The 23,954-nt window shown below is 41.6% G+C and overlaps 1 protein-coding gene across 2 annotated transcripts; it reads left to right on the top strand.

Moving 5' to 3' along the window:
- Positions 1-9,483: 9,483 nt before the first annotated feature.
- On the top strand, positions 9,484-20,639 carry LOC311133457 (GATA-binding factor 2-like; the record flags this gene model as incomplete). 2 transcript variants are annotated; one of them, XM_084166938.1, is made up of 5 exons in its annotated part: positions 9,484-9,715; positions 10,232-10,822; positions 15,252-15,397; positions 19,674-19,757; positions 20,352-20,639. In XM_084166938.1, 5 exons carry the CDS (start codon positions 9,484-9,486, stop codon positions 20,637-20,639), a joined length of 1,341 nt encoding a protein of 446 aa, XP_084023064.1. The 2 variants fall into 2 exon arrangements, with proteins under 2 accessions (XP_084023064.1, XP_084023063.1); XM_084166937.1 differs by having other exon boundaries at positions 19,632-19,757.
- Between the last annotated feature and the right edge of the window lie 3,315 nt (positions 20,640-23,954).

Genomic DNA, 23,954 nt, shown 5'->3' with positions numbered 1-23,954 from the left:
ATATGTGTGAAATTAACCATATGCTTGTCATGATACATTTTGGTAATCACTTTTCAGTCCCTAAAATGACAAAATGTAGCAGCTATATTGCATCAGGATTAAATTATTAAACATTTTGTACAAGTAATATATTATTGGATTACAGTAGTATTACGTTTAACGCTGTCTACCTATCCTTACCCCAATCATTCCAGTGGAATCTAGACGGCACTGATCCCTGTTTAATACGGATCCGTCCACTGGCCGATGTGTATCTATCCTCAGGGGGAAAGTGCTGACTGCAAACAAAGGTGCTCCCACGAAGAATCTTAAAACTTGGTCCCTCATCTCTCCTGATCGCCCTCACCCAACGGGCACGTATTTCTCCATCAACAGGGAAATCGTGAAAACTCAGATACGGGAATTTCTGTTTGTTGTTTGAACAAAATGGTACACTGCAATAGCATCTTCTCGAAGATTGTGCCATGCTTCGGTGTTGGATGGGATACTGTTGCGATACAGACACCGGGAGAAAAGAAACAGCTAAATTAACATTCAGCTTTGACCAGGAATCAATATTTATCTAGCTATCATGCACAACAGTATTTGAATAGGTGAGTTACTATACATTCATGAATAAACTAACTGCCTAACAAAGGGTTAGATAGCTAGCTAAGTAAACTTGTTACATTACAGCCAGGCAGCAATGTAACGCTACCTTTTAACGTTATCGGTATCTGGTACTAAGTTGTTGTTAGCTAACGTTAGCCCACTTTTAAGTAACTAAGGCAGTGAACAATTATGAATTAACAATAACGTTAGCAAGTTACAAACCATTGCATATACGTAAACATTATTACTCTTAACTTTACTAATTTAACTTAAACGTACCTTTTGGAATTTCTTCAAGTAGCTAGCTTGCTAGTTAGTGGTCAACAGTTGTATTTTCGTTGAGAAGTCTCAGGTTACGGGCGAACGGAAGTGAAGTTAACCTGCTACGCGGAAAGGCGGAAGTTAGATGACGTCATCGTGAAAAGGGCCTATAAGACCTCTCTCTATTAAAACTTAAAGGACAATAATAAGAAGCATACAGTAGGCTACATGACATTATAACAAAACACCCTATAGGCCCCTAAATATGCATTCCACTGGGCAAAAACTGGTTGAATCAACATTGTTTCCACTTCATTTCAACAAAAAAATGCAATATGATGACGTTGAATCAACATGGGAAAATGATTGTACTTGAAAAAAGTCTGAAAAGTAAGGGAATTTCACCTAACTTTTATCCTAAATCCGCTGATATGATGACATTTTTTGTTGATTTCACGTTGAATTCACATTAGTTGACAATTCAACCAAAACTAGACGTTGAACTGACATAGACCTATGTCCAAGTGGGATCCTATTTTATGAACAAAATGAATTATTAACGAAATGAAATTTAAAAAATGCTAATACTAATCGGAAAGTAATTTTTTTTATTTCATTTGATTGATTTTGTTAAATTTTTTAGCATGTTAGCATAGGAAACTGGAAAGTCAAAAAGTATCTTCCAGAAAAGAAAAAAAAACGGGTGATTATTATTCAATTTCTTTCATCCATGGGATGAAATGGTTATCCAGTGAAATCCAACATCAAATAAATAACTCGTGTGTGATACCACAACAAAGACCATGGCGCTCAGAATTCTTAAGATAAAATCTGTAGACCTATTTCAAATTTAATAGAATATGATTGTGATTAATTGAAATATATAAGCTGTCCAAATACACTGAAACCAAAATAAATATAGGCCCTATAAGCCTTTCACACGCCGTGCGTTAAACTTATTTCCAAGCCCCCCCCCCCCCCAACCCCCACCCCTTGTAAATATTTCCAGGGTCCCCCCCCCCCCCACACACACACACACCCCACCCCACCCCGCTATGTCTATCATTCGGAGAGATCTCCTCGGGTAAATGATGCATTCGATGCATTGGATGTATTTGTTGTGCGAGTTTGAAAAGGCGGTGATAATCTGGGAGAGGGAGATAAGAAATGTCATTTATTCCGAGGTACTTTGGAGCCTATTTCCCGGGCCGATCAGTCCAATTCTCCTGACACCTCCAGCAGCTTGCTGATAACGATTAGGCTATTTATTATCTTCACAAGGAACAAAGATTAGCTAGCACCGATGAAAAATTACCCCGGGATGGGTTGTAATCAAAAGAAGGAGGACCCAACGAGCATATTTACACACACACACACACACACACACACACCAGCCTTGAAATCTCAGTTTCTTCTTCCTATTAAACAAACGTTGCCTGTCGCTCACAATATATTGCATAAGGGGGTCTCCTATCCGCTGCATGGGACAAATTGATGGGGGCAAAAGAGATCTCTTGAATTTATTTGAATTGGATTATGACCAGGCATAATAATAATAATAATAATCATCATCATCATCATCATCATCATCATAATAATCATAATAATAATAATAATAATATAATTGCACCACCCTTTGAATAACATTATTAGTGTTGTAATTTACTGCGTAAATTATTACATCTCCCTCTTTCTTTCTCCCTCTTTCTTCTCCTCTTTTTGTTAGTTTGAATGGAATTACTCCTGTCACTGTGGCAAAAGACAGTGTTTGTGTGTGCGCGCCTTTGTGTGTTTAGGAGAGAGAGAGAGAGAGAGAGAGAGAGAGAGAGAGAGAGAGAGAGAGAGAGAGAGAGAGAGAGAGAGAGAGAGAGAGAGAGAGAGAGAGAGAGAGAGAGAGAGACGAGTGTGGAGAAAGAGAAAGGGGTGAGTGTGGCGAGATTAATTAAAAAAGTGAGATGGAAGTGGATGTTCGCCACTGATAAGGTTTTATCGCGTGCGCATCAAGAGCGCTCCAGTTCTGCCCACCACACCAGATCAAAAGGGCTCTCGCTAAACGCCCATCGCAGCCAACATTGATAGCTCCACATTATCATGCTGATTAGTTTAATATTTGGCACACTTAAATATGTTGGCTGGGTATTGTATCCAAGATTTCACTGCACACTATGCTGTCACTTGTTCATGCACGATTTGATTTGTGACATTGAGGTTCTCTTCTCTCCTGTCTTTTAAACAGGATTATTTTGGGAGCTGTGATAGGGGCAACCTGATAAGGCCCAACCGAAATATTTCACCGTCATCCGTTCTAACAACATTGCCGGCGTTCAGTCCGATTGTGATTAAGTCGACCAAGTGACATGGACCTCAGGCTTCCAGACTCTACATCATTGACAACCTAACCTAACCAATGTCTGACATTTGTAAATTGAGTAAGACTAACCTAACCTGATACAAAAAAATACCTGAGAAGGAACAACGTTAGCTTTTAATAATTGTTTAATCTATGTTGATTATTGAGAATAACGCTCCAAAACATAGCCTAATAATAATTTTCCTTTAATTAAATATGACATGTAGGCCTAGGCCATCATTATTATCAATGTAAATTGTGATTATCACACTTATCATTAGGATATTCAAGATTATGATCCCTCCACATAATGGTAATAATAATAATAAACGTTAGTATAAGCCAATTGTGCAGATAATCATGCGAACAAGTAGGCTAAAGCTCTGTCGTGCTCTAGCGGATATGAGCCTCTTTGAAAGATGAACGGCTGAAATGGGCTCCCTTTCGTTTAAAATGAAAGTCAAGACTCACGGACCACTGACTGGGCCAGTGCACAAAAGAAGCTATACAATGCCACACGCTTGTACAGATATTGTAATGATGCACATGAAGACGAAAGGACGAGTGGTATCATTATTCTCATAAATACACAACTGGCACAATGTACCCAGCTTGCGAGAGATAGCTGCCACATAGCAACAGAGAACCGTGGCAACGTTCTCTCTCTCGCTTTCTCTCAAGAAGGCGGGTCAGAATGACGGAGTAGGCACGCTTCTAAACATTCCTTTTTATTGTACAGGGATAACACACACGCACGACATTTTTAAGGGGTGATGGTGAGAAGAAGCTAAATTCTGAGGAGGAGCACGAGAAATTAAGAAAGACATACCACAGCTATTAGGCTAGGCTATAGCTCTATGATAATTTAACAACTCTCAATATTCTCAATAATTTTTAGCAGACGCTCTTATCCAGAGCGACTTACAGTTAGTGAGTGCATACATTTACATACTGGCCCCCCGTGGGAAACGAACCCACAACCCTGGCGTTGCAAGCGCCATGCTCTACCAACTGAGCTACAGGGGACTATATCCTGACAATTATCCTGAATAGCATTCTCTTTTGCAATGATCATGCAGCTCACATCCAACTCCAAATCCATCCAACCACAGGACGAATGTAAATGAGGCGCCCTTTAGGAAATTGAGAGCAGTCAACTTTTTTCCGAGTAGATTTGTTTTGTCTTATTCTGAAACTTGTGCATTTAATTCAGTAAAATTTTTTGTTTCTCGGGTAATTTTGTTTTTGTGTGTGTTACCCTTTGAACCCGGGGGGACGTGGGCATGCGACACTGTAACGGTGCACTCAAGCACCTTCCCGGCTGCGGCGCCACGAGCACATTGGTCTCCTGAGCCAGCTTTGCAAGGGCTTAGCGTGTAGTAGGCTATTTACCATAGGCCTATGTGAAGTGTAGGCAATGTGTGAAGGAGATGAATGGAGGAGTAAAGGGTGTATTTTATAATCACAATAGCCAAGGAGAGGGAGTACCTTCAAAGAAGGCCTAATCCTTAACTTAAGCAAGGTCACCTGTATCACCTGAGTGGCCAGCATTTGTTAAGTCAAAGTTCTGTCTCATCCATCCATAGGCTACAGTAAAATGAGGAGATACATGAATCTAAATACTGTCAGGTCAGCGTTGGTTAGTCAGGTTTATAGTTCTGATAGCCAAGAGATAGGCCTAGAGCTAATGATCCCTCAAGCTGGCACCTGCTCACCTGACACCACCGTTTCATTGATCTGTCAAAATTGGTGATAGATGCAGCTTGGCAAATTATGTTAGAATGTCAAGGAGGGAAACCTTTCATGCAGAAAAACATTTTTCCAAAATAATATCGGAATTGGCCTCATAACCTTTCCAACGGTCTGTCTTGAGTTTGTGCAGAGTTGAACTATCCAGAATATCGGTGGTTTCTCTGCCTGTTGTCCTTGCTTTTAGGCTCTCGAGTGTCTCGTGCGTGTAAAATATGACTCTCCACTAGCACCCGGGTTCGCTCTCTCACAACAGGGACTTGCGCCTTTACAATCCGCCTCTCTATCCCTCACAGTGCAGCCTGCTTTCCAGCTTCCCCCTGCATGTCACATACCCTGACCCGGAAGACAGAGGGTAGGGGTGAAGCAGGGAGGGTGATATTTAAATCTTATCTGACGCATTGTAGGCTATTAGTTTCAAAATACCTGAAATCCAGCTTCTCGTCTGATTGAAAAGAGAGAGAGCATTTTTCCGTTAAAGCAGGAATGACTTTCACTTATTGTTGAATTCCATTGAATAAAGGTTCAAACCGCAGCCAAAGAAGATAGTGACCGAAACCGTTGAACTTGAGGAAAGGAGGATCCAATCCCCGCTTTACTTATACTTAGTCCGAACTGCATCTCCATTCTATAATTATCCTCAGCTCTCGTTGTGCATTGCTCTGAACGGACAGTATAGTTGTGTGTCACACCACAGAGTAGCCTAGGCACAAAGTATTGTCAAGATGTAGCATATTTGAAAATCTGTTATCTGTTTAAATGTTACTGAGAGCCTATTTAACTTTTTTCAAAGCATAGGCCTATTCCTATTTGTAGCCTATTGCATGTGGCATTTTTTCATTCTAGCACACATACATTTTAAAAAAATGAAATTGAGAAATTGTGCTTTAGTTTCACTGGACAGCTGCTAATGGGAATTACAGTATCGTAGCGTTATCAAATGCAAAGTAGGCCATTTCATTGAGAAATGGCGAGGATGGTTGTTTTTAGCTAAAAGCTGCAAGAGCAGTTTAACTTTAGGATCATGGAGGGATCACATGTGCAGAATGCTCACCATTCCAATTAAGTATAGGCATATCATCATTATAGTAGCCTATTTTTAGCCTATATTTTCAGACAAGGCAATAATAGATCATTTCTGAAAACTAGACTATTAATAATGATGATTGCTTTATAACAATAAAACAATGACGAAACAATAGCATAATAGTATAGTCTAGTAGGCTATAGTGTGTGTATATAGGCTAGTCTATATGCTAATAATAAAATAATAATAATAGCCTAACAATAATTTATTTTGACTTTGAAAATGTTTCATTTTCATTTTTTTTTACCCAATTCAAAATAATTTGATCCCACAAGCATCCCACAAGTCCTCTGAAACGGTGCCACCTTCCCGTGGCTGGGCTCTGTTGTGCAGGACCGGTTGCCTCTCTCGCCTCTTCAATCCAGGCTAATTACCAATGACCAGGGACCATCTCTCGGCGGAGCGAACTCACACCGTGGCACTCTATCTGCGGCGCGCCCCACATGGACAATGGGAGAGCGATGAAGCGCGGTGGGAACAAACAGGTTAGCAGCGCAAAGCCATGTCGCGACATTTGTTAATTATCAATGTGATTACTCCTGCTCTGAATGCCTTTTTTATTTCCAAAAGGTACCCATCCCATCTTTACGAAGACCCTTTGCTATATATAGCACAGGGCACAGCGGAAAAATAACTATTGTCCAGTAGCATAGTGACAATGTCATCAGAATTGTAGGCCCTATGTCTCAGAACAAATCCACTCTGATGACTATATCTCTGGCTATAGGCTAATCAACTTATTTATATTGCCTGCTACTTATAACATTGTAATAACAGGTAGAGAGGGAACTGATGATACCACTTTGACCTCAATCCAATCAGGAATGATGTTGACAGCAAGAGTGCATTAAACAGATATTTTTCAGCTATGTTGTGCTCCCCCAGGCTGTGTCCACTCCATAGTCCATCAGACTGCAGTTCTCTGCTTTATTGATTGCGTTTCAAATGAGACCCAAAGTGTTCTCTGGGGTCAAATCAAATCCCTGGTCGGGCTAGTGTGACCAAATCTCGGTCTCGCTGTCTTCTGTCGCCACTGGATCTATGTAGACACATTTCTAAACCACATCAAAGGTCAAAAGACTGTACTTTATTCATTATTAATGCCACTATAGTGAATATCTATTGCAGTCCTCCCAATAGAGAGTGTCTTTGAACGTGTTCCTCGAGTTCATCCTTTGGGACGTAAGCAGATCTCGTGCTCCCCCATCTCCCTACTTTAAGTATTATTAAAAGTTAATTTCCTGATTATTATTTTTTTTTCTCCTCTAAAATGCGGTGACGTCAGGGAGCGGCGTCAGATAGGCGGCTAGTCGAGCTCCCTCGTCACAATATTCCCTGTCATTCCTATTCACTCTCCCGCCTTGGTCTGCTATTGACCGCTCACACACCGCTGGATTGTAGTCCGGACAAGCAGGGTTAGTCACTGAATTATTCACTGTTGTCAAGTGTTTCTGCAGGACGCGAAGCGACCAAGGAGTGGCGATAGGTAGCCTATTACAAATCTATTTGGAGGAGCTATGACACCATATTACATCCATATTACATACCAGCTACAATGTGCCACCCCGACTCCATCAAACAGTTTCTCTACAAACATGCATCATTCTCTCATGTGAGTACTCAGGTTTGATAGGTGCGACAACATTTTTGTAAAGCTTTACCGGCGGGATAACGAGGATACTGCTCTCTCACAGCCATCACAGACCAGTGGCGATACTGTGTCTTTGCGACCATGACTGAGCTGCTGGGTTCTTTGGGGCAGTTTTTATTGTGACCACATAGCCTACTAAACAAACCCCATTTAGTGGCCCTCTATGGCTGTGGACCACTATGGCTGGTACTTACCCCCTGTGCGCTACTGACCCGCCAGTCAAAGAAGGCATTAAGATGTAAAGCAGCGTGTGATCGCCCCTGATTCACAAACAAAAAACATGTTTATGACATTACTGGTAATTAAAGACAATTAGGCATAGCCTAAAGACAGACAGGCATCCACAGACATCACACTGGCCTACACCACAGCGTCATATAGTTGGCATATAGTTTAATTTAGCCTAAATACAAAATATAAATACTCATGAGTAGCCTATTTATGGAAATCTTTTTTTATTAAAATATAAAGTGATCATTACATTTACATTTACATTTTAGTCATTTAGCAGACGCTCTTATCCAGAGCGACTTACAGTTAGTGAGTGCATACATTTTTCATACTTGGCATCATTACACTTGGCATCAACAAATAAATTTCTCCCGTGGTTGAGAAAGCATTGGTGTGGGCGGTGGCCCGAGGCTGCATCTTTAATAAGGTGACCCTGTTGATTAATACGTCCTGGGATCAGTGGGATGAGACCAGTAAGGCCTACACTACAGGGGCCATGGCTGTTTGCTCGCTGGTGCTTGGGCTGGAGAGGGTGAATGGCATGGAATCGGCGAAGGCAGAATCCAATTGGATGTCGCGGTGTCAACGCTAAATCTAAGACCCTGCCCCTGCGCACATGATATGGAATTCACTGGCGCCAGTGCTGACAGTTATTTCAGCTGCATGTTGCTAAAGCCCTATCCGTCTCCAACGGAGTTTACCCAGCCGATAACCCTGCACCAAAACCAAGGAAAACAGACCAAAGATATTCTGGAGAAGTTGAGTCAATACAGGAAAGGAAAATACATTTGCTAACTGAAGGAAAATTATCTCAAGGGACTTGAAAACGGAATAACCAAACCTGAGACAGACAAGGTATTTGCATGAAATCTATATTATTTATTTTCCTAGTTGTGTGTGAAAATATATGACTTCTAACTCTGTAAGAATGTTAACTGTTTGTTCTGAGTGGGCTACTGACGACTATTAGTTTACTAGCTAGCCTATGACGGGTAGGCATGGGTTCAAAAGTACAGCCTACTAATCTGCGCGCGTAACGGTGAGGATGGCTCGGTGATTTCAGGTTCCTCGGAATGGGAGTGGTTGGGGACGAGTGACTCGATGTCTTTATCTTATGTTGGATATTCACACGCATCACTTACAAAACGCACCTAAAAAGGAGCAGCCTTCCGGAGTTCTTCTCTTAGGACTGGACGGCCACACAGAGATAACCACGCAACACCTTGTAAATGCCTCTGAAATATTAACATCCTATTTTTGGTTGTATTACAGTTAGGAGTCCAGTGTTAAACACGACTTGATGCCTGTTGAAGAAGGAGTGACAAGAGGAGCTCATCGGAATATGAGTTAGGACCGACGTATTGGAGATTGACTAACGCAAATTCTTAACAAATTTATGTTTTGTTTTCCACAATAGGAGGACATTTTTATCAGGAGAGGGAGACGCGTTTTATGAAAGAAAAAGCGGAGAGAGGACGGTTCAGGAACACACTGTCCTCTCCCTAGAGAGGCTCCTCTTCTCTTTTCACCCTGTTTGCCCCACACGGAGAGACCCATACAGACATGGATGTAGGGGCTGATCCGCCTCGGTGGATGCACCACCATGCCGTGCTGAACGGCCAACACCCGGACTCGCACCACCCTGGCCTTTCGCACAACTACATGGAGCCCACCGCACAACTTCTGCCCCCGGACGAGGTGGATGTTTTCTTTAACCATCTTGACTCGCAGGGAAACCCGTACTACCACAACTCAGCTCATGCGCGGGCCAGAGTGTCCTACAGCCAAGCTCACGGTAAGACCTCAAATTCACTTTGCTAAGTAACTTACATTTCAGGATAAAGCAGGAATTATTGTGGGCCTATATTCATTTAATATTTTCGTCAAAATTGTCAGAGCGGATTAGAGCCTATTTTTCTCAAATCAATAAAACATTATTAAAGGCTTCTTCTGCAAAAGAGGTCCTGCATGTTCCAATGCACTTACTAGACCAGATATCCAGATATCTTTTTTTATCATAAAAAAAATAAAATAACAAACATTTCTGGGGTTATCGTTTCTCTGTTTTTGTCTGAATACCTGCAAACTGTGTATTTTGTGCCCCTCACGAATCGAATAATACCTTTTACGCACAATGAGGGATTATTGTCACTGTGCATCAACAGGTGAATGACTGGTGTCCCAACTTTCTCTAATCCTATGACATCACATAATCAACAGGGCAATGACAGTTGTAATAACCATATAATTAGTCTGTTTGTGTAGGCCTATGTATTCCATCTAAAAACATATTTTTCAACTCTTCTTCCAGCTCGCCTCGCTGGGGGTCAGGTCTGCCGGCCACATCTCATCCATAGCCCGGGAATTTCATGGCTAGAGCCCGGCAAAGCAGCCCTCTCAGCGGCCCACCATCACAACGCATGGGCGGTCAGTCACTTCAGCAAGACCGGGCTGCATTCCTCAGGCTCCGGGGCTCCGGGCGGCCTATATCCCTGCAGCAGCAACGCCAGCACCGCCTCGGCCTCCTCGTTAACGCCCGCATCCCATTCGAGTCCACATCTCTACAGTTTCCCCCCTACCCCGCCGAAAGATGTCTCCCCAGACCCCGGGGCCACCTCTCCCTTGTCCTCTACCCCGAGAATGGACGAGAAGGAGTCTATCAAGTACCACATGTCCCTTTCTGACGGCATGAAGATGGAGGGTTCCAGTCCTCTCCGGAGCAGCCTGACCTCAATGAGCGCCCAGACCCCCTCCACGCACCACCCCATACCGACCTACCCCACGTACTCTCTCCCGGCAGCGCATGACTACGGGGGCAGTCTCTTCCACCCTGGCAGCCTACTCGGAGGATCATCCTCCTGCTTCACCCCGAAATGTAAAAGTAAAACTCGGTCGTGCTCAGGTGAGTCTCCTCTCAACTCTAAAATGTGGCATTTCAAATGTTTGTACTACAGAACAAAAGGATGATGACATAGCCTAATGACGATGGCAATACTTTATATTAATATTATTATTATTATTATTATGATTGTGATTATGATTATGATTATGATTATGATTATTGTTATTATTGTTATTATTATCATCATTATTATTATCATTATTATTATGACAGAACACACCGAAATTACGTTGTTTGACTAGGCTTATAGGCTAGGTATATTTATATTTTAGCGTTATCACAGGTTTGTTGTATCTAAACCCATAATTGAGTTAAAAACAAATAGCATATGTTAAAACAAGAATAATATGAAATATTTGTCCTATGCCATGTTTATATTAAGGAGAAAGTGTATCGAATGATTGCCACTGATAGCAAACTAGAACACAGTTTAAACTAAAAACAGAAACTTCGGCAATTTTTAGACCAAAGCTACTTATGTAGGTATAAATATATATTAGCCTATAAAAATACATATATAATAGCTAGCCTAGAATTAATATATTATTTTATATAATAATTGATATATTAATGCCTATGTTTATTGAACATGCATGAGAACATTTTCCCAAATATGCTGTTCTATAAGACTGGTCATTTGTGACAAATATTCTGAATGAAACGTCTTTGGCATTTTCAAAACCTCCAGTTTAATGCAATTTGATTTACTTGGTTAGCAAACTTTCCATTAACGTCCTTAGAAAAGGGTGACAATTCATTACAATAAGCCTCGACGTGGGGTGTGCAGGGATAATTGGGATGAGGTTACATCTTATCTGGGTGCATGTTGTCAGCAACTCCTTTCATAGCTATTTTCACACACACCGGTTTTTTTTGTATCCAAAAGTAAACACAATCCGCTTCAAAGAACCAGTAGGAAACTGTAGGCCCCTACACACATACACATAAAGCAGTGTCACATATCCACATAATAGTAATCCTGTATGTGAATTGCTTTACATAGCCTATGGATGAAGAATGGTATCTCAATCTTTTCATCCCCATGAGGACAAAAGCAGATATTATAGTTAACTATAATAGACTAATTATATATAAAAAGTCTATCAATAACTGTTCATTTGTTATAGGGGGGGGGGGGGGGGGGACAGATACACCAATAAGATGTGGTTTGAGGTTATGATATACAGTGTCCTCTTCGTCGATTTTGTCTGGCCTTATTTATGCAGTCACGTTTTTAAACAGTAGGCCTACTCCCTATAGGCCTACCGTTTCCTCTTTATTAGGCCAATTGATCATATCAAATCTGCATATTTTTTAACAATACAAATCGGTAATATCCACATATGTAGTATAATTATAATGATAGGCTTCGTCTAATAATGATGAGAAACCCTTCTTATTGTAAGCTGTGAAGACACAACTTTCCCAGTGTCCCAGGTCTGAGTAATGAAGGGCCTAGGCGAATAAATTGCTTAAGCCTATTTGGTTGGAAGGGACAGGTAAAGCATACTGCCACGCCTCACGCACCGCACACAACCAAGACCTGTCGTTTGGCTGCGCGCGGGCGCGCTTTGTCTGACACGTTTATTATCCTCTTTTGTAAACCGCGACTCAATTACGCTCGAGCTGGCTCGCCCTTGAGAATGGCGAACTAGATGTGAAAAGAAGATCTGCTTGCGCATATAGCCAAAAACCTCAGTATTTACAATTAGCCATTTCTTTGTTACATAATATAACATTGTCAAGACTTACATTTGGCAATCAGGCTGAGCTGATTGCCTTCAAGCAGCCCCCTATCTTATAAACTGTCTCTCTTATACTGAGCACCAGTATTAATTTGTTAGAGAAAGAAAGCGGCAACAAAAAAATCAATTCACCACATTTCAGAAATAGGGATTAAATGTCTCAACATAAACACCAAGAGTATTCTTAAAAATAAAATAAAAACATCTGTCACTGTGGTATTATGGTCATTCTCAGACAAAGGCACAACTTCCATCAGGAAGACCCAGCTAGGTGTTTGGTAGTGAATCCTCCTTCCTGATAGATCCTGATAGATTGATGTGTTAGGGGCTCTCCCTGACATCATGCAGGAATAGTCTGTCCTGTTTCTAGGAGCCTTTCTCTGTAGGGATGTCCAGTACTGGTGCCTTGCAGGACCATAGAACGCTATAGCGTCACACTATTATGGTGAAGGCCCTGATCATGCATACCTTAGAGGCACTTCCTGTTTGACTAACCCTAATCCAGGCCCCCTTCCTCTCTCTCCTCTCAGTCTCCCCCTTTTTTCTCTCACTCCTTCTCTGGCTGTCCATACTCAGCATTATCTGGAGACACCAACAGAGGCAAAGGCCCACAAGCACGCTAGTATTACCTCTACTAATCTAGACTGACAATATGATCCACATTATAAGCAGCACAAACATGTAAAAATGGCTACCTTTCTTTGCACTGTGGTTAGGTTACTTTGAATAAGGAATGGTCACCTTTCCTAAGAATTCCGATTTAAAGTGATTCAGAGCAGGCCATTATTTAGCCTATATAAAGATGAGCTGATGAGGCTGAGAGAGGAACAGGGAGATGTTGATTATCAGACCATCTTTGCCACATCTACGTGCACACACACACACACACACACACACACACACACACAAACACACACACAAACACACACACACACACACACGGTCATCTACTAAAGGTTGATTTTTACCCTACTGTATATACGGGGAGGAAAATCATTGCAATCAATGTTCCCTCCATTTTATTCCAGCTCTGAGCAAATTTCAAGTCTGCTGAGTGCAAAGTTGAACATTGTGAAAATTCTGTGCAACTTCTGCCGTGCGTTTACTGTGAACACTGAGGCTGTACCCACTTTAAGTTACAGTTTTAACAGTGGCCAAGTAAGCTACTGTGGCTATTTGATCATAATGTAGGCCTACCAGAGTGGCCTACCATCAAAAACAATGGAGAAAAATGCATCCCATAACATTTTAACATGGAAATAGCTGTTCTATCATTCAGCCTACAGTAGCAGCAAATGTGTGTTGTTCAATGTAGGCCTACATTTAATGAGACTTTTGAAAAAAACATGCAGGGTTTGACATTAACCTGTTTATCCACTTGTCCTTTAGACATGGAGGTGACTGAAAATATTGTGTTGTTTGATGCAAGAAACCACTTTACAAAATAACATTCATTTTTATTCCAATACCATTATTACAGAGAATCAGACAAATTATGCTACCCTCTACGTATTGCAGAGCTTATTCAACCTTCAAGACCACTCAAAATACAACACAGCTCTTGCATCTACTTGTGACCACTTATGCAGCACTCATGCAGTTCAGTTCAAAGTGAATGGCACAGATCCATATATGGCAATGGCTATTCGCATATATATGTCTACTGCAGCTCTGATTAGTTATGGTGCACCGGTCTGTGTAGAGCAGGTTTGCCCAACCCTGTTCCTGGAGAGCTACCCTCCTGTAGGTTTTCACTCCAACCCCAGTTGAAACTAACCTGATTCATCTTATCAACCTGCTAATTATTAGAATCAGGTGTGCTAGATTAGGATTGGAGCAAAAACCTACAGGACGGTAGCTCTCCAGGAACAGGGTTGGGCAGTCCTGGTGTAGAGTATGGGCCTGAGTCGTGCTTGTCAATGCAGTAGAATCCTACTCCAATGCGCTCTGCCTACAAGAAAATGTATTGCATAGTTCATTTTGTTTCAGTATGTTACATTGGAAGTGGCTAATATTGTGTTGAATCGAGCACAATTCCCACAGTAGAGCGAAACGTTGATAGAGTTAATTCAAGGGGAAAACTCTAGAAAGTTGAGTGAAGTTCAATCTTGTGCTTCTCTGTGCGTGCTGATATTTCTTCTGCATGGCACAGTTTAGTGGGAACATTGATTGCAATCACAGCAAAATGAACAGAAACGTGAGAGATAGTCTGCATTTCATTGTGGGTGTACGGGTGCCCCTGTCTGAAACATACCTGGGTCCCAGCTGACCCAAAACGGACAGGGAGGAACTTAACCAGATCAAACAGAACAAAGCCTGGCCACAGCATTTTCATGTTGTTATTCCAAGAGTCTGCAGAGGGTTAAACACACACTTTCTCTCTCTCACACAAACTTCAAACCAAAATCACTCAGCTTTCTCATATACATATGAATTCAAGAACAGAACTAGAGAGTATAACTTAGAAACTAAAAATGAATTCTCAAAACTTTTCCCATGCTTCGGTGCACCTAAAAATATGCAGTCCTGGCATAGCGTTCCAGACAAACTTACATTACATTTTTCTAAATTGTATATTTCACTGCTACAGGTTACAGAGTTTTTGTGTATGATAAATGTGCCAGAGTTGACAGGTTAATTTTATAAATGTCCCTGTGCTCTCCCTCCACCTGCATGCTGCTCAGAGGGGCGTGAGTGTGTCAACTGTGGAGCCACCTCTACCCCGCTGTGGCGAAGGGATGGTACGGGCCACTACTTGTGTAACGCCTGCGGCCTGTACCACAAGATGAACGGTCAAAACCGACCCCTCATCAAGCCCAAACGTAGACTGGTGAGTACCACGGAACCCCACCCCACCCCCCCACACACACACGCGCACACATACACACACAGAGAGAGCATGGAGTGCAGAGGCAAATAAGAGCACAAGGTGGAGGAGACGGACGAGGAGGGCCACAATTCCAGGAAAGTTATATTTTCCCAATCAGTTTCCGGGAATTGTGTTTCCCACTCACCCCTGTGCTCCTGTACACAGGCTGTTAGCTGAGTGCAGCTAACTGTGTTGTTTCTGCTATCGTTATTGTTGCTACTTCTGATACTGTCACTGATACCAGGGCCAGTGCAGGCCTCTATATCATCCCTCACTATACAGCTCACTGTTGCTGTCTGCTGTGGAGGCTGTGTGGGCGACTGGTGCACCACACACCTTGTGTTATTCAGTCACTTTCTGCCCTTATACCAGTCACACATACTGTATTAGGTAATAAAAAGGAAACATTATAGACCTATGTGTTTCTTTTCTCTGTGAGTGAATATATGTGACTTGTTTGCAACACACTTGTCTTTCTGGCAAATGCTGGACTGGGCCTGCTTGGCTGCTTGGCTGATGTCACATTGTGTACTTCTCATCATGAACTCATTTCAACATCAATGTTGTGTTTTCCTCTGAGTTCAGCAGCCAGGTCAGATCCAGACTGATATAGCCCAGTCAGACAGCAGTTCAATGGACTATGTAAATGTTGTAATTACTGAAAACAGTCATCTTAGACTTAATGTGCTGGTGACTCCATTGATTGCAATTGTTTTCTTCATTTGTTGGGGTTAAAATTAAAATATATTCTTTACATGTTACAGTATCTATAGCCCTGAGCTAATCAGACTTTAAAGCACTTGGTCTCAACAGTAACATATGCGCAATGAAGATGGCACATATATGAAACTCTGCGATGGAGGGAATTGATATGATGACCCAATGAGATGTAGAAACCAGAAGATATAGATAAGAACAGAACATCAGATGTGATTTAGATTATATTATATTGCGTGATGGCCAGTCGGATTTGCATCAAATACAAAAAGCAAATAAATACGTTTCTCTATGGCCTGTTGAAAGATAAATGAGGGACAAAAAAATTATATGCATAAATGACAAAAATAACTCGATTCAAGATATGATCTGAATATTTCCTGTATTTCTAACATTTTGAATAGCCCACAGCTACCGTTAGCGGGCGTAAACCTATTTGCATGTAGACTAATACATCAATAGCATAAGAAGAAGAAGAATGGTAGACATAATGTAAAATAGCAAATAATAATAACCATAAAAGTATTTCACTGAGCTATAATTTCACTCGGCTCATAACCTCTCGATAATTGATTTATTCTGGCAACTCGTGGTTGATTTTCGCAAGAGTATTTTTAGAGAAATTACTGTAAAACGAACTGAGCCTATCAGTGGGAGATCCATCTATAGAAATGAAATACCTATGGCTTATTTTCTGGTAATTCATATTTGAAAATTGGATGTAGGCCTAATTAGGGTATGCCTATTCAAATGATTTATGAATTGGTTCCCAAATGTCTCAGGATGCATAATAGGATTATTCATATTTTAATCAAAGGCTACGGATACTAGCATTGAAACGCATTTATGGTTGAGACACAAATAGGTTATTTAGGCCTACATAGAGTATTTCATGTCGACTACGTTTTTTTTAAGGACCATCCTAAAGATCATATAATCCTGTGAGCATCTTGATAAGAGAATGGTCGAGAAAATATGGCTGAGGCCAATACAGACTATTGACATACGTTTTCACAAGGTCTCAGCCGACGGCATAGAGACTGCACAGATCTGAATCAGCCAATGCTGGCTATACAAAAGGCATCACCAACGAGACTATTTAGAGACATTTGAATACTATCTGAAACATTTGAACACTATCGTGACTTGAGCTACTTTACATTGTAAGCAGCAACGCCATAGGCCTAGGCTATGAATCTTTGTGCCTTGACAAATAATAGAAGTCCAAAGGATATCCCTGGACCACAATCAATATTGCCTAAACGTGCATGAAAAGCATAATAACGTGTAATACTTTTCCCTTTGGTGCTAATGTCTGAAAAATCCATTCGATTTTTTTCCCATACAAGTCAGCATCTTGATAAGAGAATGGTCGAGAAAATATGGCTGAGGCCAATACAGACTATTGACATTCGTTTTCACAAGGTCTCAGCCGACGGCATAGAGACAGCCGACAGCATACTGCTTTTGTAGCTACTTTTCAGCTCGCGTGTTTTCAGTGCTCGCGCAGGGGCCTTCCAGTTATTTCCTATATCCGGATATCTGCCGGTACGGATAAGGAAGCGGGGCCAGCGCATGTTTCCGTCCGTGGTGCGCTAACTACACTTAAATTTCTATAGCAGTGGTCAAGCCGGTCAGTCCTCATCTCACAGCATACAGTAAAGTGGATTGGCACAACATTTCAGGCCCCGTTACGTGCAGAGAAAAAAAGCGAGGGATATCGAGATGCAGGCAGGGCGCACGGGGGGGAGGTGAAGTAAATGGATTTATGCCCTGCTGCCTGTCGGGCCAAGGTTAGGGCTCGAGCCTAGACTTATTTACTTGGAGATTTGTTTATATAGGGCCTGGTTTACACAAATTGGGGCGTTTCCCGGGGGGGGGGGCAGTATGAAAATGTATGCACTCACTAACTGTAAGTCGCTCTGGATAAGAGCGTCTGCTAAATGACTAAACATTTTAAAATGTAGGTGTGTAGGGCCATGCACTATTCTGACTGAGGGTTCAGATTACCATATTTCGCTATAGGGGTATACTTGTAAATGTCTCATATTATTAAGTGTGAAGAAACCATCTGTAATAGCAGGGGATCGCAGGCAGCCCGGACACTGGAGGGCCTATATCACCCCTCGCTACCTAATCTCCATTCAATAGCAATGCTTTGCATCTGAGAGGAAGACCTTTGATAGTCAGTGTTCATCACTACTGTGTCTGTGAAATGAAAACGATTTCTCATGCTGGGAGAAATATAGACAATCCATTACTTTCTTATATGATCTATTCAGCATTACTTTTATAGTAACCCCATGATTTATTATAATACTATCTAGCCAATGCGTGCTGGCAGCTGAAAATAACTGGATAATTACAAAAAATAGTCCTGTTATTATCGTATTCGGAAAATTATCCATATCTGTTAAGATACTCGTTTTGTCCGAGTACTCGGCACACTCCTTGTTAATAGAGACCAATTAATTCACACATTAACAATACAACTATTTGGTGTATGTCACGGATCCCCCGGTACTGCTGCTCATTCCGTTCATAAGTTCCGGAGGTCTACGTCACCGGCTTTCTAAGGCGTCACAGACATGGATCATTACCACCAACCCCGGACTGTCTTGTCTCATTACGCACACCTGGTTCCCATTCCTCCTGATTAGTATGTGTATATATGTGCCTACCTCTTTAAGGAATACCTGGAATAGTATACCAGTAATCCTTCTACCCTCCCTCCCCCACCCCCCCATTTTATTTTTATTTTATTTATTATAAAACAAATTACAAATTAAATAAAACATATTTTTTTTAAAGGAGTGGTTGTCCCACTGGCTATCCTAAGTTGAATGCACCAATTTGTAAGTCGCTCTGGATAAGAGCGTCTGCTAAATTACTTAAATGTAAATGTAGAATGTAAATGTTCCCCGTTGTTCTTGTCGATTATTGTCCCCTGTCCGTTGGTCTTGTGAGTACCGGTTATAATGCTCTTGTTGTTTACGGGTCTCGTCCCGTGTAATGTGTAGAGGTTACACCTCGCTCTTTGTTTGGGTTACATCCCTTTTGTATATATATACGTGTTTGTGTTGGATGGAGTAAATAAAACCCCTAATACGTATTCCTGCGCCTGTCTTCAAATCATTATACAACGTGACAGTGTATTTGATAAATATTCTGTCTGGGAATGTAAAGACCTGATACATTTTTATTGCATACTTCCTTCAGTATTTCATGGCATTGCAATAAACTATCAAACTGTCACGCAATATGAATAAATTACAGCAATGATATGCAAATCTATAATTATAATGAACAACTTTAATCTAAAACAGCATGGAATATTACATGTCCTCTCTGCTCCTGGCAGCCAATATGCAAATACTATCTACACACTTTCCAGCACTAAAGTAATTCCCAACCTTTCATGTGTTATGTGTCCGTGCAGTTGTGGTCTAATAAAGGCTTTCTTCATGTTTCTATCCAGTCTGCGGCCAGACGAGCCGGCACCTGTTGTGCTAACTGTCAGACGACCACCACCACACTGTGGAGGCGCAACGGCAATGGAGACCCTGTGTGCAACGCCTGCGGCCTGTACTACAAGCTGCACAACGTAAGTCTTTCACTGCTAACCGCCTGGCCTGACCGACCGCCAGCCCTACCCACACTCAGCCAGCCAGGTCAAGTATATGGACAGGTTGCATTGATTAGAACGGGATAAGAAAGAGGGATAGGGAATGAGGGAGGGAGAGAGGGATGCATAGCTTGGCCCCTCAGACACACTGGGCCCCGTTGGTGTTTTCTTTCTTTGTGCTTTATTGTTTCCATGGTAGGCGTCATCCCCTTGAGACTCACAATGGTGGGACTGTTATTCTGACAGAACAACTGCGTCTGTTCAAATGAGGCACAACTGTTGAATGTTGAGCCTTGGTGTATTGCCATGTATTAAATTGAATATGGCCTAGTTTTAGGGAATAAGCTGCGTACCGTTTCTGCATGTTATTTTCAGAGTATTTTATTTATTTAGAAAAATAGGCAAATTAGTGTGTCTAGAGTTCTCATGACAAAAATATAGTTTTCAGGTAATATACAGTATGTCATTTCTGCACATAGTCCATTAAGCTCAAACATATTGAGTTGATTAAAAACCCTTACCACCATCCCAACCCGGTGACTCATCTCTCCCTCCAACCCCGTCTCCCTACAGGTAAACCGGCCTTTGACAATGAAGAAGGAAGGCATCCAGACACGCAACCGTAAGATGTCCAACAAGTCTAAGAAGGGCAGGCGGGGCGGCGACGGTTACGAGGAGATGTCCAAGTGCATGCACGACAAGTCCTCTCCTTTCAGTGCTGCCTCCCTGGCCGGACACATGACCCACATGGGCCACCTGCCACCCTTCAGCCACTCCGGACACATGTTGCCCACCCCCACACCCATACACCCATCCTTCGGCCACCCCCACCACTCCAACATGGTCACCGCCATGGGCTGAGCTGGGGAGGACAGGGAGGCACAGGGGAAGTGAAGGTTGTTCCGTTTTCTAATGGGGGTTGAGGGTCAGATAGGCCTCTTGCTTGAGGACAATGTATACTATGTGAAAGACATGCATTTGGTGTGTCTGTGTTGAGTGTCTTGTTGTATTCATGGGTTTCACATTGCGCCACAATATTGTTTTGAACGTTCATTTTAGGACTGATGCCCAACTGAGCATTATACTCAATGCATCCTCATTGGGCGTTGATGAAGATTCGGTTTAAAGTATATTACTGTGGCTTGAAAACACTATGACATTTCTAAAGAAGGCAAATAATTAGTAGGAAAACCTGTCATCATTTTGATGTCGTGAGATTGACTTTAGATCCAGTATAACGCTAGCTAGCTAGTTAAGATTGAGGGGAGACCTCCAGATTTTATCTAGCTAACGTTAGCATTGCTAGCTATTTTTGACAAACTTTGCTAGCTAATGACAACATTGCCATCTGTCTAAAGTACATTTGATAACATGATGATGATGGCAAAGTTGTTTTCTACTAAATATGTGCATACTTTAGCAATGTCATTGTATTCCCAAGCCCCTATGATGTAATTTGGACAAAAAAAGAATTAGCCCCTGTTCTACATTTGAGCATCAATATGGCTGTGGCGTCTGTAGATTGTTGATAACAATGGCAACGTGTGACGGAGGTGCAATCTATGAATAGAAAGGATGTAAAGGGTACAAGGGTGTCTGGGGAACCATGCAGCATCCACAGCATCCACTGATGTGTGGGGGTAGGGGGTCATTTTCCTTTCTATTAGGTACCTGCTTAGACCAGATATAGACTACACCTACACCCACCCCCATGCAAATACCGTCCCCTCCCACTTCTCCCCCGTCCTGCTGCAGTGGTACTGTATGTGCTGAGCAGGTCTCTAGTGAATGTGAATATTGTAAATGTGTGAGATACTTGGGTGGTGAAGACAGAGCAATTCCCTTCACACCGTTTAATAAATATATGCTGGATTTCTGCTCAATTACTTCTACTATTTTACATGAACATTACAAAGAAAAAAAGAAACAAGCAAAGTAAAAAAGTTTAAAAAGCTTAATTTGAAACAGTTTATTATTGTTGTTATTATTATTGTTATTTTTATTGTCATTCAGATAATTTATTTTATTTTTTCCTTTTTCTTTCACCTGAAACATTATGGATATTATTATCACCATTTCTATCATTATGAATATATTTTTTAGCTGAAGTGCTTTCTCTGAGCTGTTAAACATTTCCCTCTTCATGAAAATAAAGAAATCAAGTTTAATTCTGCCAACTGCCCCCTCTTTACATGATCCCCCCAAAATTGAGAGGGCTGTGTGTTTAAAATCTTCAGCAAGGAGACAGAGAGAGATACACAGAGCATAGAAATAGATTGAATAAAACAGATACCCTTGCCATTTCAGCTGCCATATTGGATACGTCATACAGAAACTGACGCCATTGTTGGAATAATAAGCTAATTTACACGTTAACACGAAGCAACAATCTGTTCTATCAATTCTATTTCTATGGGACAACCTTATTGACCTCTGTCCTGTTCTATGTTACCTAGGCCTCTCCTGTGTTGTCAGCATTGCCACGGTGATGGGCAGTAGCCTGTACCTCTCTGTTTCTCTGTGGTGTGTGTCTCTGTGTCACAGCACAGCTTTGATTTGCTGCCACTCTACCTAACAAGATAGAAAACCACACACCTGCTCGCTATTACCTGTTCAAAACCATTATAACCTGACAATCTGGATGCCATTACATACTGATGATAATAAAGAAACCTTGTAAACATGAATGAGACTTCTATGAGACTTATTTTTCCAATGAGAGATTCAGGAATCAACACATGCACACACACACACACACACACACACACACACACACACACACACACACACACACACGCACACACCTTATACTGTAGCATACACTGTGAATGGGAATGGGTAAGGAACCATAACACTAGCAACATGCCACTGCAGTATGGGATATATTCTGAACCAAAATATAAATGCAACATGCAACAATTTCAAAGATTTTACTGAGTTACAGTTTATATAAGGAAATCAGTTAATTGAAATAATTAAATGAGACCCTAATCTATGGATTTCACATCACTGGGAATACAGATATGCATCTGTTGGTCACAGACACCTACAAAAAAAGGTAGGGGCGTCGGTCAGAAAATCAGTCAGTATCTGGTGTGACCACAATTTACCTCATGCAGCGCGACACATCTCCTTCACATAGTATTGATCAGGCTGTTGATTGTGGCCTGTGGAATGTTGTCCCACTCCTCTTCAATGGCTGTGCGAAGTTGCTGGATATCGACGGGAACTGAAACATGCTGTCGTACACGTTGATCCAGAGCATCCCAAACATGCTCAATGGGTGACATGTCTGGTGAGTATGCAGGCCATGGAAGAAGTAGGACATTTTCAACTTTCAGGATTTGTATACAGATCCTTGCAACATGGGGCAGTGCATTATCATGCTGAAACATGAGGTGATGACGGCAGATGAATGGCACGACAATGGGCCTCAAGATCTCGTCATGGTATCTCTGTGCATTCAAATTGCCATCGATAAAATGCAATTGTTCGTTGTCCGTAGCTTATGCCTGCTCAAACCATAACCACACCTCCACAATGGGGCACTCTATTCACAACGTTGACATCAGCAAACCGCTCGCCCACAAGTGGTCTGTGGTTGTGAGGCCGGTTGGACGTACTGCCAAAAAGACATCTGTGAAATTGTGTTGTGTGACAAAACTGCACATTTTAGAGTGGCTTTTTATTGTCCCCAGCACAAGGTGCACCTGTGTAATGATCATGCTGATTAATAAGCTTCTTGATATGCCACAGCTGTCAGGTGGATGGATTATCTTGGCAAAGGAGAAATGCTCAACAGCAGGGATGTAAGCAAATTTGTGCACACAATTTGAGAGAAATAAGCTTTTTTCTCTCTGACATCTCTTTACACCTTGCATTTATATTAACATGTATATTAATGCCATAAGATCGGATGTGAAAAATCTGGCAAATCCAAAGACCAAACATGACACAGAAGACCTACAACTGATCTCCTTCTACCTGGATAGATGTATGCAACGTGTCATAACACATGATGCACCCAAAGTAATGAATACCTACCTGAGATTTCTCTCCAAAGAAACCATGTTTCTTAGAGAACACTTTGTCCTGATCCTCAGTGGATCATAGTCTCAGCCTACAGTAGTGCTACCTTAACCCCTCCCGGCATCAAATTATATCAATTCTCTAATT

Source organism: Coregonus lavaretus (genome assembly GCF_964263955.1).
Source record: "Coregonus lavaretus genome assembly, chromosome: 8".
NCBI lineage: Eukaryota > Metazoa > Chordata > Actinopteri > Salmoniformes > Salmonidae > Coregonus > Coregonus lavaretus.
This window is presented reverse-complemented; position numbering and strand designations above follow the sequence as displayed.